The sequence below is a fragment of the Rhinoderma darwinii genome, chromosome 10, assembly GCF_050947455.1.
Source record: "Rhinoderma darwinii isolate aRhiDar2 chromosome 10, aRhiDar2.hap1, whole genome shotgun sequence".
In the NCBI taxonomy this organism is placed as follows: domain Eukaryota; kingdom Metazoa; phylum Chordata; class Amphibia; order Anura; family Rhinodermatidae; genus Rhinoderma; species Rhinoderma darwinii.
The window spans coordinates 94,862,376-94,881,727 of record NC_134696.1 but is presented as its reverse complement, the minus strand read 5'-3'; the positions used below and the strand labels follow the sequence as shown (position 1 = coordinate 94,881,727).

General features: G+C 41.8%; 2 protein-coding genes across 2 annotated transcripts in view; one reads left to right on the top strand and one right to left on the bottom strand.

The window, feature by feature from the left end:
* The window catches only part of LOC142662240 (basal cell adhesion molecule-like), a 135,175-nt gene extending 133,935 nt beyond the window's left edge, over positions 1 to 1,240 (top strand). Inside the window, exon 9 of the mRNA XM_075840361.1 lies at positions 168 to 1,240. The gene's annotated coding sequence lies outside the window, so the exon portion shown is untranslated. The remainder of the gene's footprint in view (positions 1 to 167) is intronic.
* Positions 1,241 to 2,268: 1,028 nt separating this feature from the next.
* CADM4 (cell adhesion molecule 4) overlaps positions 2,269 to 19,352 on the bottom strand; it is a 261,207-nt gene continuing 244,123 nt past the window's right edge. Inside the window, exon 9 of the mRNA XM_075840345.1 lies at positions 2,269 to 7,276. Coding sequence (XP_075696460.1) covers positions 7,167 to 7,276 — 110 coding nt within the window. The 3' untranslated portion in view covers positions 2,269 to 7,166. The remainder of the gene's footprint in view (positions 7,277 to 19,352) is intronic.

The window sequence follows — 19,352 nt, the reverse complement described above, 5'->3', positions numbered from 1 at the left end:
GGGGGTGGGGTTACCAGAATATTTATGTACTAACAGCCCATCCATAAGATCAGGGCCCAGGTACCAAATAGTTACTTAGCACCAGACTGTATCTATGTTAGGCTGGAGTGCCCCTTTAAATGCCAGAGCCTATGACATCACTAATTCTCCTGTCTTCCTCTTTCCAGCCAGGACGTTCCGTCTTCTCCGCTTCCGCCGGACAGCGCCCCCCCCTCTCTCCTGTCCGGATAAAGCGCTCTGCTTTCTGTGTGCCTGTACAAAACCGGTGGAGGGAATTTCGAGGGACATAAAGGAGTGGAATTTTTTTTGCGTTCAAATTTTGACTAAATTCAGGGTAAAAAAAAACAAAAACGTTGAATGCAGCACACGGTAATTTACCGCTAATCAATGTCTGTTTATTGCACTAGTGATTATTACAACGTGGCTTCTTCCGCATTATCTACTCCAAAGGCCAGCGTGATGGCTACCAAAGATTTAAGACTGTTTTCTTAATGCCGTTATGTTCTTAATGCCGCGCTGGTAGTTTATGAAGTAGTTTAGCGTATGCCACCCCTTCAATTGGCATCTTACACTCCTGTCTGTGACATAAGGAATGTCGCCGTTTGTCCCCCTCATATCTCAGCCTAAAAGGATGTTTAGAATAACTTGGCCTATTCCAGATGATGGATCGCAGGTTTTTGGCACATGGAGGAAGTTTTCCTTTAATAATCTATTTGTGCCACTTACCCTATTACAGTCTTAAAGGGCAGCGTTCTGTAGGGAGGTGGCACTGATCTGGAGACGTTCCTCTGCTGTTAATCCTTTACTATGTTGTGGTCTCTTATTAGTTAAAGGGGTTGTCCAGTCCCTAAAAATTGATGACCTATCCTCAGGATAGACCATCAATATCTGATTCTTTCGGGGCCCGACTCCCGGGTCCCCCGCTTGTTTTGAAGGGGCCGCAGCGCTTTGTATGAGTGCCGCTTCCCCTTCATTCCCTTTACTGCGATTCACAGTACAAGGAGAAGGAAAATAGCTGGTTGGTGGGGGTCTCAGGTGTCCGGATAGGCCATCAGTATCCGATTGGTTCGGGTCTGAGGATAGGCCATCAATTTTTAGGGACTGGACAACCCCTTTAAATAAGCAAACTTTTTTTTTTTTTTTTTTTGTCCAGCAGTCAGGCCCCCTCCCCCAGCACACGCTGTTTTACTTACCTTGTGTAATGTTGATTTAATAAATGAGACCTTGTACATCTGGAAAAGGTGTTTTCTTTTTTGCTTGTAGGAGCCTCAATCATCATATATTGCAGAACTTTTCAATCTTCTAATATAATATGTGTTTCTGTTTCTCACCATTTAAGATCTGTGCTTACGTTCAGCAAATGGCAACATTTTTGTTTACATCCAGAGGTTGAAAACCTGTCCTGGCCTAAGGCTCTATTCACACGACAGGGTCCAAGTCTCTTTTTTTTTTATTTATTTTTTTAAAGGCACACTCCACGCAAAATGATGTCTGTATTATGTCTTGTGCAGAGCCTAAGTGGGTGGAGCATGACAGGAATTCAAAGATCATCACACAATCCTTAAGTCACGCTCTACCCCTCTGACCCTGCACGACACATATCACGATGTATCAGTGTTCCTTTAAAAAAAAAAGAAGGAACCAATTAGGACATTTTTGGTTTTAAGTCTTGTAAATTCCCACATTATATTTACCGTATTGTGCTGAACTATCAAACCAGATAAAAGAATGTTACTATATCTGCTCTTCCTTCCCAGCAGCTTTTTACCCTTAACGGCTATGTAAATAAAAACATGTCAGAAGTTTGGATTGGTGGGGGTCCGAGCACTGAGACCCCCCCCACCGATCACTAGCACGAAGCAGCTGAAGTAGCTCGTGTGGGCTCGGCTTTTTCCGGGAATAAATGTATAGTGTACGGACTCAATACAAAGTCTATGAGCCTGTACTCCGATATGTCGGCTTTCCGGAAAAAGCCGAACAGACACGAAGCTGCTGAGCGATCACACGAGGACTTCAGTGGCTTCGTGCTAGCGATTGGTGGGGGTCTCAGTGCTCGGACCCCCACCAATCCAAACATCAAACATGTCTCTATGACACGTCAGAAGTTTGTCAAACATTTGGCTACACTTTAAATAAAGCCTACGGTGCACACAGTATTCAGGAAATAAAGATACGGCGATAACGTAGTACAAGGCCGTTATAGAATTCCAAGCATGTTCCCTTTAAGACCGATACTACAGAACAGGTAAATAACGTCACACAACAAAATAACTAAACATGAACTTTATTTATTTTTTTTAAATTTTCTTATTAGTTTTTTTAATCTGTCCGCTTCTTAATCTGTTTTTTTTTTTTTTAATGTTTTTATCCATTTTTATTTTTTTTTGTTCTTTTTGGTACATTGTGTACAAAACTGGTGCTCCGGACAGGCTGAGATGACAGGATCATGGAGGGGACCAAAGAGTGGTGGAGAGAGGGAACGGGGAAAACACAAGAAAAAAAAAAAAAATACACAAAGCCCCTCCCCTGCTTAACTTTACCATCCCCCCCACAGACACATAACAGGGCAGGAACAACATCCCCCTCTGCCTCTCTCCACGACAAAACCAGAGACCACATTTCCGAAACGGCAAGGCAGCTCTTAGGACCAGAGAGGCCGTCTACACGGAGAATGAATGAGATTGTACACGGTCATCAGTTTAGGAAACAAAAATAGAAAATAATATTAAATCGACCTCTCTGGATATTCTGCCCACATGGCCCGCACTATGTGACAGGGGCCAGAGGTGGAGGAAAGGTTTTCCCTCTGTGCTGCTGTGGCCGCTCTGTGGAACAGGACATTGTGCTGTTAAAAGTATATGGCTTTTAGGCCGGTTATTTGATCAGCAATTAGCCCTTTTGCTGAACGAGTGGGGGAGTGTCTGCCAACAGCAAAAGGGTTAAAGAGATTAGATAAAAAAAAATAAAAAGATGGCACAGTACATGTCAAGTGGGTGAGTGTTCTCCTTTTTTCGTGTGATGGCGGCACCCTCTGCCCCGCCTCCAAAATCGACTATAGTTTTATTTACATATATATATTTATATATTAATTTCCCCTAGGTTCATGGCTTTTTAAAGGTTTTACAGTTAACGATAAACAACAAGAAGAGACATTTGGGTGAAATAAAAATATATAAGAAACAAAAAAACAAAATCTAAATATTTCTGGAAAAATAACACGGCACTGAGGGGAAAAAGCAAAACCATCCGCCCTCCCCATCCCAAAAAAACAGACAATATACACAGCCCAGTCAATCACTTCCTGTCAAACAGGAAATGGTGTTACAAAGCAGTTCATTGGCTCCCAACATCTCTATTATGAACTCTAGAAGGCGTGGGATTGGATATATCCCTGCTTCATAATCCCAACCCCAACTATGAGGAGCTCCGCCTACTAGACACAGCGGCCAATCAAATACATTATTTACTGTACATGTTCAGGGGGAGTCCTGCCTTCCTGCTGGTTCATTCTCCCCCCCCCCCCCCCCATTCTTGGGCCTTCTGACTCCAGGCTAGTCCCCCCCCTCCCTTCTTTGATAACAATACAATACCTCTGGATAGGAGAGACCCCTGCACCACCCATAGTAAAGGAGGATGACCTTAAACCAGACCCTCCCCCTTCATCTCCATACACACATTTATGATTTGAAAAAGTAAAATGAATCTGTTTTATCTCCGCTTTTCATATAATTTTGCGCTTTCAATCTGCATTTTTTTTTTATATAAAGTATTTACTCCATATTTTATGCAAAGCACATTTTGTTTTTCATTAAATAGTCTTTTTCCTCCATTCACATCCAAAACGCCATTGAAAAATATCTAGTTGCCCTTGGTAACAGACAGCAATTAGCTCCACCCACTGTCAGACATGTTTCCTAACAGCTTAGGGCCAAGTCATCTAGGTTTCCATAATGCACGGCTATTCAATAAGACGAAACCACCAGAAATCTGAATGTAGCTTTGGATGTAAACAGAGAATAAAACCTCAGGTTACTCCATCAGTACAAAATAAGGAAAGCAAAGTTGATCAACAGTTTTAGGCAAATTTATATTTTGAGCGGTTGTAGAACAGTGGCTCCAAAACTATTGTTAAAATACAACTCCCAGCATGCTGGGAGTTGTAGTGTCAGATCAGCCGGAGAGGCACAGACTGAAGACCAATGTTCTAGGCAATAACACTGAACTCCACAGTAGTGAAACTCAATGTTTCAAACAGGAAAGGAATGGTTTTCGCTATCTGCATTTCTCCTACTGTTGCACAACTACAAGCCCCATCGGACTCAAGACTGCTGAAACATATGGGAGTTGTAGTTCAATAACAGGCTGCTAGGGTTAGCTAACCCCAATACATGAGCGCAAGTGGTAATTCTGCGATTTTGCTGTGATCAAACGTCACCATGTAGCCTAAATCTAAAGAAGTAGCAGAGGGCAATGTGTGCAGATTAAAATAATACTCATCATTGAAAGCCCTCTTAAAGCTACAAAGGCCAAGTATTCGCCTCTGGGACCTCGACCAAATAGAAAAAACGGGGTAGTATTGGCTCTGTGTCATAAAAATACATTAAAAAAAAAAAACAATGATACTGCATCCCTTTTTGGCCTAGCCATTGACTGGATGGACCCCCCAACAACCGTTCCCACCAATCATCCATGGACGAATCGATAAATCCTCACTGCTCATGGTGGTAACCCCTTAAATACAGAGGCAAAAGTGGAGATTTTTTTTGCAATGCACCCCCCATTCTCAATACACAAACAATGCAGCCCCATAACAAATTCCCCTCTGCTACATCTGTCTGTATATAGTCACAATAAATAATAATGGGAAAGTGCACATCACCATTGTTTTCTCTATTGTGTCTCACATAATGCTCACCTTTCAAGGCAGGACTATGGACCACCCTCGCGGTACCCCCCGCCATAAGGCTGCGTTCACAAGGGGGCGATATTGTGGCGGTATTTCAGATGTCCAGTATGAATAAATAATAGGAATTTACGGCATCCTTTTACACATTGCTGCTATTAAATGTGCGGTGGTTAAAGACCATTCTATAGCCGCTGCATGCTGCAGTTTGGGTACACACTCTAGTCACAGCAAAAGCTGCAAGCAGAAACATGTTTTTGCTGCCTGTGTTAGGGGTGTGGACAATGACCGCCAGGTTATCTCCCTTTGTAAATGCAGACTATGGCAGATCAGCGTTGGTTTATTTGCTGCAATGAACTGTGCTTCTGATGTGTTGGTATAGCAGAGCTGCAGTGCGCGGGGGGGGGGGGGGGGTTGGGAGAGGGCAGTCAGGCCTTTAAGAAGGTTAATTGTTTGACATCTGCACCCAGAAATTCCATAAAATAACCCAAGCTTTTGATAAAACAATCTGCGCCGCCCCCGGCCTATGATCCAGGTAATAATCCTTTCTAGATAAATCATTTGGGGAGATCCACAGACCACTCTGGACTTCGGGTCGGTAATGTCTTCGCATTGTCTAGATCTGCCCTTGGCTTTCGGATATCAGAGTCTGCTGCTGCTCCATCTATTTTATCACCATTTTAATAAGAGTAGTTAAAGTGATGGTCCGGAAGAGGGTCTGGTTTTTGGTTTTGTTTTTTATAACCCAGAAACAGCGCCTCTCTTGTCTAAAGGCTGTGTCTGGTATCGCAGCTCATTCACTTCAATGGGGCAAAGCTGTAATACCAGACACAGCCCGTGGACAAGAATGGCACTGGTTTTAAGGGGAATAAAAATAGCAGACCATTTTTCTAATCTTTAAATCTAAAGGAGATAAATCCCCTGCACATTTCAGGACGCTGGGAAAGCTGAGTGACAACCCAAATGGACGCTCATGGTCTGTGAATTTTTTCTCGATCATTGTCGGGGGCAAGTTTTCTGTAAGCTGGGCCAATAAGTGCCAAAATTTAGGAAAAAATAAGTTATATTTGGTTTTGCATAAGTCACAGCATCAAAGTGCCTGCAAAGCCTTTATAGGGCTAATCCCATCTAGGACATGCACAGAATATGCCGTAAAAGGCTAATAAATGCAGGGCCCGTCTCCTACACGCGAGTCCCCCTACCCCATCCTGCCTAGTGAGGTGGTCGCATGCCGCCGCATCCAGGGGGAGAATCATTGCCGATGCCTCTTCATAAATTTGGAGCATTTTGTACTGTCCAAGAGGCAGAAGAACAAATTTATACCAGTTATGAGCCGCTGTAAATCTGCGTCAAAATTTGCGAGACTTCTATTCTTGCTACTTGGTAAATTTATCACAATGGATGCCCTCCTCTGCTGCTATTATTAGTACTGCACGTAGGTTGGGTACAGCTCCCTCCATGTAGGCATACTGGTTGGCACACAGCACTTCCCCTGCCTCATTCAGTTTTGTTCTCCCTTTTAGGCCTGTGACTTACGGCTCCTTCCCTCGCCCGGCAGCGCTCCCCTCCTCGCTGGGGGACTAAGTGCTGATTTCTGCCTAATTAAGGTGATTAGACGAACGTCACGCTCTTATTACGGAGTCTGTGCTGGCACAAATCACCGAGGGTCCGTCCTGCCCATCTCACTCTTTATCCAAGCGATTACCGGGAGCACTGCCCCGTCTCTATGCGCCTTTCCTAGAGGTGCCTGATTATCCCTCCTAGACACGGACTTGATGGTTCCAGCAGCGGACTCTGATTTCGTAAGCATCGGGTTTAGTGATGGTCTAGGTATGTGCGTATGAAGTCGCAAGTCCCATTAAAACCATACAATACAGTCTCTGCTCTTTTTAACCCTTTCTTATCTGTATTGCTCCTTTGTAAATATCAAAAAAGAAAAATACTTATTGTTCCTCCCGTTTCAGGGATCTTTACAGTGTTTATCTCGCATACATCAAGGTCAGTCCTCTAAATCAAGTCAATGACCCCCCCCCCCCCCCCCAAGTTGTAAGGGACTCAGCAGCATCCAACATGGCCGATCCCCTTGCAACAACGAGGCTAATTCTTTCTCCTTCTATGGCATCTCTATAAGTTCCTACTACCCCGCTGACTCAATTTTCCCCATTGCCCACCCTCCATAGGTAAGGTAAAATAAAATAAAAATTCAGGTTATTAATACTGTGTTGGGATTTTTTTTTCTTCTGTGTCTTTTTTTTTTTCTTCTTTAAATAAAAAACTCCTCCTTCCGCTTGTGATTTTCGCCTCCGTTTAGAAATGCTTCTCGGGCTTCTCCGTGCTCATCCAGTCCGCTGGCTTCGTGAGTCAGGTATGAGCCTATAAGGGAGAGTTACAGACAGAAGTCAGGGGGTGAGGACTGATTTGATACATGTAGGCAGATGTCTAGGGGCACGCAAAAGGACAAGGCTGCTATTCACTGCCAACAGCCCTCAGCAACATGGAAGTAAATGTGGCCCCTGTCACGTCCAATATGTGATCTAAACTTAAGGAATGGAAAATAACGAAAACCGAAGAATGATCCTGATGTAGTACACAGCCTTGAGACTATCATTTATGCTCTGGAGCAATGATATACAACAAATGGAGAGCCACAGGTTGGAGAACTACAACTCGAAAAACTACAATTTACAGCATGGACTTAAAGCTACAGTCTGTAACAGATTGGATAGCCACAGATTGGTCAGACTTTATTCTTACCACAAGCTACATCTATGGCTATAGGGTGGATTTTTTGTATAATTATGTGGTCAATGAACCGGTACATCATTCTGTTGTGTGAAAGCAATACCACCTATAGGTCAGAAATATTACGCGACACCACCTAAAGGTCAGGAATATTGCCGCACCACCACCTAAAGGTCAGGAATATTACCGCGACACCATCTACAGGTCAGGAATATTACCGCAACTCCACCTATAGGTCAGGAATATTGCCGCACCACCACCTAAAGGTCAGGAATATTACCGCGACACCATCTACAGGTCAGGAATATTACCGCGACTCCACCTATAGGTCAGCAATATTAGGACTACAGGATATTTACCAGAACACCACCTATAGGTCAGGAATATCAACACCACCTATAGGTCAGGAATATTACCAGAACACAACCTGTATGTCAGGAATATTACCAGAACACCACCTATAGGCCAGGAATATTACCACAACACCACCTATAGGCCAGGAATATTACCACAACACCACCTATAGGCCAGGAATATTACCACACCACCACCTATAGGCCAGGAATATTACCACAACACCACCTATAGGCCAGGAATATTACCACAACACCACCTATAGTCCAGGAATATTACCACAACACCACCTATAGGCCAGGAATATCACCACAACACCACCTATAGGCCAGGAATATCACCACAACACCACCTATAGGCCAGGAATATTACCACAACACCACCTATAGGCCAGGAATATTACCATAACAACACCTATAGGTGAGGAATATTACCGCAACACCACCTATACATCTGAAATATTAGTAAAACAAATAATATAGATTAGCAATATTACCACAACACCACCTATAGGTCAAACATATTAGTAGGACACCACCTATAGGTCAAACATATTAGTAGAACACCACCTATAGGTCAAACATATTAGTAGAACACCACCTAGAGGTCAGGTAGAATATCACACCACCACCTAGAGGTCAGGAATATCACCACCACCTATAGGACAGGAATTTTATAAAAAACCATCATCTATAGGTCAGGAATATATATATATATATATATATATATACATACATACACACACACACACACACACACACACACACACACACACACAGCATCACCTATAGGTTAGGAATACGAATGCAACACCATACCAGAACTCAACCTGTAGGTCAGGAATATTACCACCCCCCCCCATCTATAGGTCAGGAATATAAACATCACCTATATGTCAGCAATATACAAACACCACCACATATAGGTCAGGAATAATACCACAACATCACTATAGGTCAGGAATATCAACACAACCTATAGGTCAGGCGGTGGTGTGGTAATATAAAAGTCAGAAATGTAAACGCAAAATAACCTAAAGAGCAGGAATATTACCACACCACCACCTATAGGTCCGAAATATTACAACAAATACACCTATTGGTCAGGGATAACACACACACACACACACACACACACACACACACACACACACACACACACACACACACACACACACACACACACACACGTATAGGTCATTAATATAAATACAACCCCACCTATATGTCAGGAATATTACCACAACACCACCTGTAGGTCAGAAATATCAACACCACCTATAGGTCAGAAATATTACCACAACACCACCTATAGGTCACAAATATGATCACATCATCACCTCTAGGTTAGGATATTTACCACAAGACCACCTTTAGGTTAGGGATATAACGCCACCTCTTTAGGTGTCAGGAATATTAATAAACCACCACCTATAGATCAGGAATATTAGCACCACCTATATTCCAGGAATATTATTGCAACACCACCTATATGTCATAAATATTACCACAATACCACCTATAGGTCAGGAATATTAATGCAACCCCACCTATTGGTCAGGAATATTACCACACCACCACCTATAGGTCAGGAATATTACCACAACACCCCCTATAGGTCAGGAATACTAATGCAACACCAAATATTGGTCAGGAATATTACCAGAACTCAACCTGTAGGTCAGGAATATTACCACACCACCATCTAGAGGTCAGGAATATCAACACCACCTATAGGTCAGGAATATAAACACCACCTATACGTCAGGAATATAAACACCACCTATACGTCAGGAATATAAACCACCTATACGTCAGGAATATAAACACCACCTATACGTCAGGAATATAAACACCACCTATACGTCAGGAATATAAACACCACCTATACGTCAGGAATATACAAACACCGCCACATAAAGGTCAGGAATAATACCACAACACCACCTATAGATCAGGAATATCAACACAACCTATAGGTCAGGCATATAACTACACGACCTATATGTCAGGTATTGGTGGTGGTGTGGTAACATAAGTCAGAAGTATAAATGCAAAACCACCTATATGTCAGAAATATTACCACAACACCACCTATAGGTCAGAAATATTACCACAGCACCACCTATAGGTCAGACATATTACCGCAATGCCACCTATAGGTCAGAAATATTAAAGCAAAACCACCTATAGTTCAGGAATATTTCAACAAAAACACCTATAGGTCAGGGATATACACACGCACGCACGCACGCAACATTAATGCAACCCCACCTATTGGTCCGGAATATTACAGCACCACCTATAGGTCAGGAATATTACCACAACACCACCTATAGGTCACAAATATGATTGCAACATCACCTCTAGGTTAGGATATTTACCACAACACCACCTTTAGGGTAGGGATATAACGACACCATCTATAGGTCAGGAATATACACACACACACACACACACACACACACACAGCACCACCTATAGGTCAGGAATATTACCGCAACACCGCCTATAGTCCAGGAATATTATCGCAACACCACCTATAGGTCAGAAATATTACCAGAACACAATCTGTAGGTTAGAAATATTATCACAACACCACCAATAGATCAGGAATACTACCACAACACCACCTATAGGGCAGGAAAAAGCAGAGGATTGGAGCAGCACTGTGAACAAATGCCTGACTAGGCTGCTGCAAAGCTTCAAAAATAAAGGAGTGACCTCTCCTTATGTGTTAGATATCCATCCAACATGGAACCACAACGTTTCACCTCTATGAAGGCATTCATAGAGGAGGTGAAACGTTGTGGTTCCATGTTGGATGAATAAATTCACTTTATTTGAGTGCTGCTTCACGTTCTCTTTTTTGGATACCTATAGGGCAGGGATATTGCCCCATCACCTATAGGTCAGGGATATTACCACAGCACCTCTTATAGTTCAGGAATATTACCGCGACACCATCTACAGGTGAGGAATATTACCGCACCACCTATAGGTCAGGAATATTACTTAAACACCACCTATAGGCAAGGAATATTACCGCAACACCACCTATATGTCAGCAATATTAGCACAACAACAAATATAGATCAGGAATATTACCACACCACCTTTAAGTCAAACATATTAGTACACCACCACCTAGAGGTCAGGTATAATATCACAACACCACCTAGAGGTCAAGAATATTACCACCACCACCTTTAGGAAAGGAATTTTTATGAAAACACCATCTATAGGTCAGGAATATTACCACACCACCACCACCTATAAGTCAGGAATACTAATGCAACACCACCTATTGGTCAGGAATATTACCAGAACTCAACCTGTAGGTCAGGAATATTACCAGAACACAACATGTAGGTCAGGAATATTACCAGCACACCATCTATAGGTCAGGAATATCAACACCACCTATAGGTCAGGAATATAAACACCACCTATAGATCAGGCATATAAACACAGAACCACCTATAGATCAGGATTATTACAGGGCCGCCTATAGATCAGGGATATTACGACACCACCACCTATAGGTCAGGTATAATATCACAACACCACCTAGAGGTCAAGAATATCACCACCACCACCTTTAGGAAAGGAATTTTTATGAAAACACCATCTATAGGTCAGGAATATTACCACACCACCACCACCTATAAGTCAGGAATACTAATGCAACACCACCTATTGGTCAGGAATATTACCAGAACACAACATGTAGGTCAGGAATATTACCAGAACACCACCTATAGATCAGGAATATGAATGCAAAAACACCTATAGGTCAGGTATATTACCACAACACCACCTATAGGTGTCAGGCATATCAACACAACTTATAGGTCAAGCATATTAATACACCTGACCTATAGATGGTGTTTTCATAATTTTCCTCAACTATAGATGGTGTTGTGGTAATATTCCTGACCTAAAGGTTATGTTGATATACCTGACCTATAGGTGGCATTGTAGTAATATGCCTGACCTATAGGTGTTGTTGCATTCATATTCTTCACCTATAGGTGTTGTGTTCATATTCTTGACCTATAGGTGGTGTTGTGGTATTATTTCTGACCTATAGGTGGTGGTGTCGTAATATTCCTGAACTATAGGTGGTGTTGCAGTTATATTCCTGACCTATTGGTTGTGTTGATATACCTGACCTACCTAATAATAGGTGGTAATATTCCTGACCTACTACACAACAACACCTATAAGTCAGAAATATAAACACAAAACCACCTATAGATCAGGAATATTACAGGACCACCTATAGGTCAGGAATATAATGACACCACCACCTATAGGTCAGGAATAATACCACAACACCACCTATAGGTAAAGAATATGAATGCAACAAAACTTATAGGTCAGGCATATTACTACAACACCTATAGGTCACGTATATCAACACAAGCTATAGGTCAGGAATATTACCGCAACACCATCTATAGGTGAGGAAAATTATGAAAACACCATCTATAGGTCAGGAATACACACACACACACACACACACACACACACACACACACACACACACACACACAGGAATATTACACCACCTATAGGTCAGGAATATTACACCACCACCACCTATAGGTCAGGAATATTACACCACCACCTATAGGTCAGGCATATCAGAACCACCTATATGTCCAGAATATACAAACACCACCACCTATAGGTCAGGAATATCAACACAACCTATAGGTGAGGCATATTACTACATGACATATGTCAGGTATAGGTGGTGGTGTGGTAATACAAGTCAGAAGTATAAATGCAAAACCACTTAAAGTGCAGGGATATTACCACAACACCACCTATAGGTCAAGAATATGAATGCAACAACACCTATAGGTCAGGCATATTACTACAACGCCACCTGTAGGTCAGGTATATTACCACAACACCACCTATAGGTCAGGTATATCAACACAACCTATAGGTCAGGAATATTACCACAATACCACCTATAGGTTAGGGATATTTCCACAACACCTCCTATAGGTCAGGAATCTTACCGCAACACCATCTATAGGTGAGGAAAATTATAAAAACACCATCTATAGGTCACGAATACACACACACAGGTCAGGAATATTACCACACCACCACCTATAGGTCAGGAATATTACCACAACACTACCTATAGGTCAGGAATATTACACCACCACCTATAGGTCAGAAATATTAACGCAAAACCACCTATAGGTCAAGGATATTACCACAAATACACCTTTAGTTCAGGGATATTACAGCAACACCATCTATAGGTCAGGTATATACACACACACACACACACACACACACACACACACACACACACACACACACACACGTCAGGAATATTACCACAACACCACCTATAGGTCAGGAATATTACCACAACACCACCTATAGGTCAGGAATATGACACCACCACCTATAGGTCAGAAATATTAACGCAAAACCACCTATAGGTCAAGGATATTACCACAAATACACCTTTAGTTCAGGGATATTACAGCAACACCATCTATAGGTCAGGAATATACACACACACACACACACACACACACACACACACACACACACCACAGTATCACATATAGGTCAGGAATATTAACGCAGCCCCATCTATTGGTCAGGAATATTACCGCAACACCACCTATAGGTTTGTAATATCTACAATCTATAGGTCAGGAATATTACCGCAACACCACCTATAGGTCAGGGATATTTCCACAACACCTCCTATAGGTCAGGAATCTTACCGCAACACCATCTATAGGTGAGGAAAATTATAAAAACACCATCTGTAGGTCAGGAATAAACACACACACACACACACACACACACACACACACACACACACACACACACACACACACACACACACACACACACAGGAATATTACACCACCACCTATAGGTCAGGAATATTACACCACCACCTATAGGTCAGGAATATTACACCACCACCTATCGGTCAGGCATATCAGAACCACCTATATGTCCAGAATATACAAACACCACCACCTATAGGTCAGGAATATCAACACAACCTATAGGTGAGGCATATTACTACATGACATATGTCAGGTATAGGTGGTGGTGTGGTAATACAAGTCAGAAGTATAAATGCAAAACCACTTAAAGTGCAGGGATATTACCACAACACCACCTATAGGTCAAGAATATGAATGCAACAACACCTATAGGTCAGGCATATTACTACAACACCACCTGTAGGTCAGGTATATTACCACACCACCACCTATAGGTCAGGTATATCAACACAACCTATAGGTCAGGAATATTACCACAATACCACCTATAGGTTAGGGATATTTCCACAACACCTCCTATAGGTCAGGAATCTTACCGCAACACCATCTATAGGTGAGGAAAATTATAAAAACACCATCTATAGGTCACGAATACACACACACACACACGCACAGGTCAGGAATATTACCACACCACCACCTATAGGTCAGGAATATTACCACAACACTACCTATAGGTCAGGAATATTACACCACCACCTATTGGTCAGAAATATTAACGCAAAACCAACTATAGGTCAAGGATATTACCACAAATACACCTTTAGTTCAGGGATATTACAGCAACACCATCTATAGGTCAGGAATACACACACACACACCACAGTATCACATATAGGTCAGGAATATTAATGCAGCCCCATCTATTGGTCAGGAATATTACCGCAACACCACCTATAGGTTTGTAATATCTACAATTTATAGGTCAGGAATATTACCGCAACACCACCTATAAGTCAGAAATAATACCACACCACCTATAGGTCAGGAATATCAACACCACCATAGGTCATGAATATTACTACAACACCACCTATAAGTCAGAAATATGATCACAACATCACCTATAAGTTAGAAAATTTACCACACCAGCTTTAGGTTAGGGATATAGCAACACCATCTATAGGTCAGGAATATACACACACAGCACCACCTATACGTCCGTAATATACAAACACTACCACATATAGGTCAGGAATAATACCACAACACCACCTATAGGTCAAGAATATGAATGCAACAACACCTATAGGTCAAGAATATGAATGCAACAACACCTATAGGTCAGGCATATTACTACAACGCCACCTGTAGGTCAGGTATATTACCACAACACCATCTATAGGTCAGGAATACACACACACAGCACCATCTATAGGTCAGGAATATTACAACGCCACCTATAGGTAAAGGGATATTACCACAAATACACTGATAGGTCAGGGATATTACAGCAACACCACCTATAGGTCAGGAATATCAACACAACCTATAGGTGAGGCATATTACTACATGACATATGTCAGGTATAGGTGGTGGTGTGGTAATACAAGTCAGAAGTATAAATGCAAAACCACTTAAAGTGCAGGGATATTACCACAACACCACCTATAGGTCAAGAATATGAATGCAACAACACCTATAGGTCAGGCATATTACTACAACGCCACCTGTAGGTCAGGTATATTACCACAACACCACCTATAGGTCAGGTATATCAACACAACCTATAGGTCAGGAATATTACCACAATACCACCTATAGGTTAGGGATATTTCCACAACACCTCCTATAGGTCAGGAATCTTACCGCAACACCATCTATAGGTGAGGAAAATTATAAAAACACCATCTATAGGTCACGAATACACACACACAGGTCAGGAATATTACCACACCACCACCTATAGGTCAGGAATATTACCACAACACTACCTATAGGTCAGGAATATTACACCACCACCTATAGGTCAGAAATATTAACGCAAAACCACCTATAGGTCAAGGATATTACCACAAATACACCTTTAGTTCAGGGATATTACAGCAACACCATCTATAGGTCAGGTATACACACACACACACACACACACACACACACACACACACACACACACACACACACGTCAGGAATATTACCACAACACCACCTATAGGTCAGGAATATTACCACAACACCACCTATAGGTCAGGAATATGACACCACCACCTATAGGTCAGAAATATTAACGCAAAACCACCTATAGGTCAAGGATATTACCACAAATACACCTTTAGTTCAGGGATATTACAGCAACACCATCTATAGGTCAGGAATATACACACACACACACACACACACACACACACACACACACACACACACACACACACACACACACACACACACACCACAGTATCACATATAGGTCAGGAATATTAACGCAGCCCCATCTATTGGTCAGGAATATTACCGCAACACCACCTATAGGTTTGTAATATCTACAATCTATAGGTCAGGAATATTACCGCAACACCACCTATAGGTCAGGGATATTTCCACAACACCTCCTATAGGTCAGGAATCTTACCGCAACACCATCTATAGGTGAGGAAAATTATAAAAACACCATCTGTAGGTCAGGAATAAACACACACACACACACACACACACACACACACACACACACACACAGGAATATTACACCACCACCTATAGGTCAGGAATATTACACCACCACCTATAGGTCAGGAATATTACACCACCACCTATCGGTCAGGCATATCAGAACCACCTATATGTCCAGAATATACAAACACCACCACCTATAGGTCAGGAATATCAACACAACCTATAGGTGAGGCATATTACTACATGACATATGTCAGGTATAGGTGGTGGTGTGGTAATACAAGTCAGAAGTATAAATGCAAAACCACTTAAAGTGCAGGGATATTACCACAACACCACCTATAGGTCAAGAATATGAATGCAACAACACCTATAGGTCAGGCATATTACTACAACACCACCTGTAGGTCAGGTATATTACCACACCACCACCTATAGGTCAGGTATATCAACACAACCTATAGGTCAGGAATATTACCACAATACCACCTATAGGTTAGGGATATTTCCACAACACCTCCTATAGGTCAGGAATCTTACCGCAACACCATCTATAGGTGAGGAAAATTATAAAAACACCATCTATAGGTCACGAATACACACACACACACACACACACGCACAGGTCAGGAATATTACCACACCACCACCTATAGGTCAGGAATATTACCACAACACTACCTATAGGTCAGGAATATTACACCACCACCTATTGGTCAGAAATATTAACGCAAAACCAACTATAGGTCAAGGATATTACCACAAATACACCTTTAGTTCAGGGATATTACAGCAACACCATCTATAGGTCAGGAATACACACACACACACACACCACAGTATCACATATAGGTCAGGAATATTAATGCAGCCCCATCTATTGGTCAGGAATATTACCGCAACACCACCTATAGGTTTGTAATATCTACAATTTATAGGTCAGGAATATTACCGCAACACCACCTATAAGTCAGAAATAATACCACACCACCTATAGGTCAGGAATATCAACACCACCATAGGTCATGAATATTACTACAACACCACCTATAGGTCAGAAATATGATCACAACATCACCTATAAGTTAGAAAATTTACCACACCAGCTTTAGGTTAGGGATATAGCAACACCATCTATAGGTCAGGAATATACACACACAGCACCACCTATACGTCCGTAATATACAAACACTACCACATATAGGTCAGGAATAATACCACAACACCACCTATAGGTCAAGAATATGAATGCAACAACACCTATAGGTCAAGAATATGAATGCAACAACACCTATAGGTCAGGCATATTACTACAACGCCACCTGTAGGTCAGGTATATTACCACAACACCATCTATAGGTCAGGAATACACACACACAGCACCATCTATAGGGCAGGAATATTACAACGCCACCTATAGGTAAAGGGATATTACCACAAATACACTGATAGGTCAGGGATATTACAGCAACACCACCTATAGGTCAGGGATATTACAGCAACATGACCTATAGGTCAGGAATATTATGAAAACACCATCTATAGGTCAGGAATACAGACAGACAGACACGTATAGGTCAGGAATATTAATGCAACCCCACCTATTGGTCAGGGATATTAACAAACCACCACCTATATGTCAAGAATATTACCGCAACACCACCTATAGGTTCAGGAATATACGCACACAGCATCACCTATAGGTTAGGAATACTAATGCAACACCACCTATTGGTCAGAAATATTACCACACAACCATCTATAGGTCAGGAAGATTGCCACAACACCATCTATAGGTCAGGAATATAGACACCACCTATACGTCAGGAATATACAAACACCACAACATATAGGTCAGGAATAATACCACAATACCTATAGGTCAGGAATATCAACACATCCTATAGGTCAGGCATATTACTACATGACCTATATGTCAGGTATAGGTGGTGGTGTGGTAATATAAGTCAGAAGTATAAATGCAAAACCACCTAAAGGGCAGGAATAATACCACAACACCACCTATAAATCAGAAATATTACCGCAACACCACCTATAGGTCAGGCATATTATTACAACACAGCCTATAGGTCAGGAATATTACCGCAACACCACCTATAGGTCAGGGATATTTCCACAACACCTCCTATAGGTCAGGAATCTTACCGCAACACCATCTATAGGTGAGGAAAATATCTACAACCTATATATCAAGAATATGAATACAACAACCCCTATAGGTCAAGAATATGAATGCAACAACACCTATAGGTCAAGAATATGAATGCAACAACACCTATAGGTCAGGAATATTATTACAACGCCACCTGTAGGTCAGGTATATCAACACAACCTATAGGTCAGGAATATTACCGCAACACCACCTATAGGTCAGGGATATTTCCACAACACCTCCTATAGGTCAGGAATCTTACCGCAACACCATCTATAGGTGAGGAAAATTATAAAAACACCATCTGTAGGTCAGGAATACACACACACACACACACACACACACACACACACACACACACACACACACAGGTCAGGAATATTACCACAACACCACCTATAAGTCAGGAATATTACACCACCACCTATAGGTCAGAAATATTTACGCAAAACCACCTATAGGTCAAGGATATTACCACAAATACACCTTTAGTTCAGGGATATTACAGCAACACTATCTATAGGTCAGGAATATACACACACACACACACACACACACACACACACACACACACACACACACACACACACACACAGGTCAGGAATATTACCACAACACCACCTATAAGTCAGGAATATTACACCACCACCTATAGGTCAGAAATATTTACGCAAAACCACCTATAGGTCAAGGATATTACCACAAATACACCTTTAGTTCAGGGATAT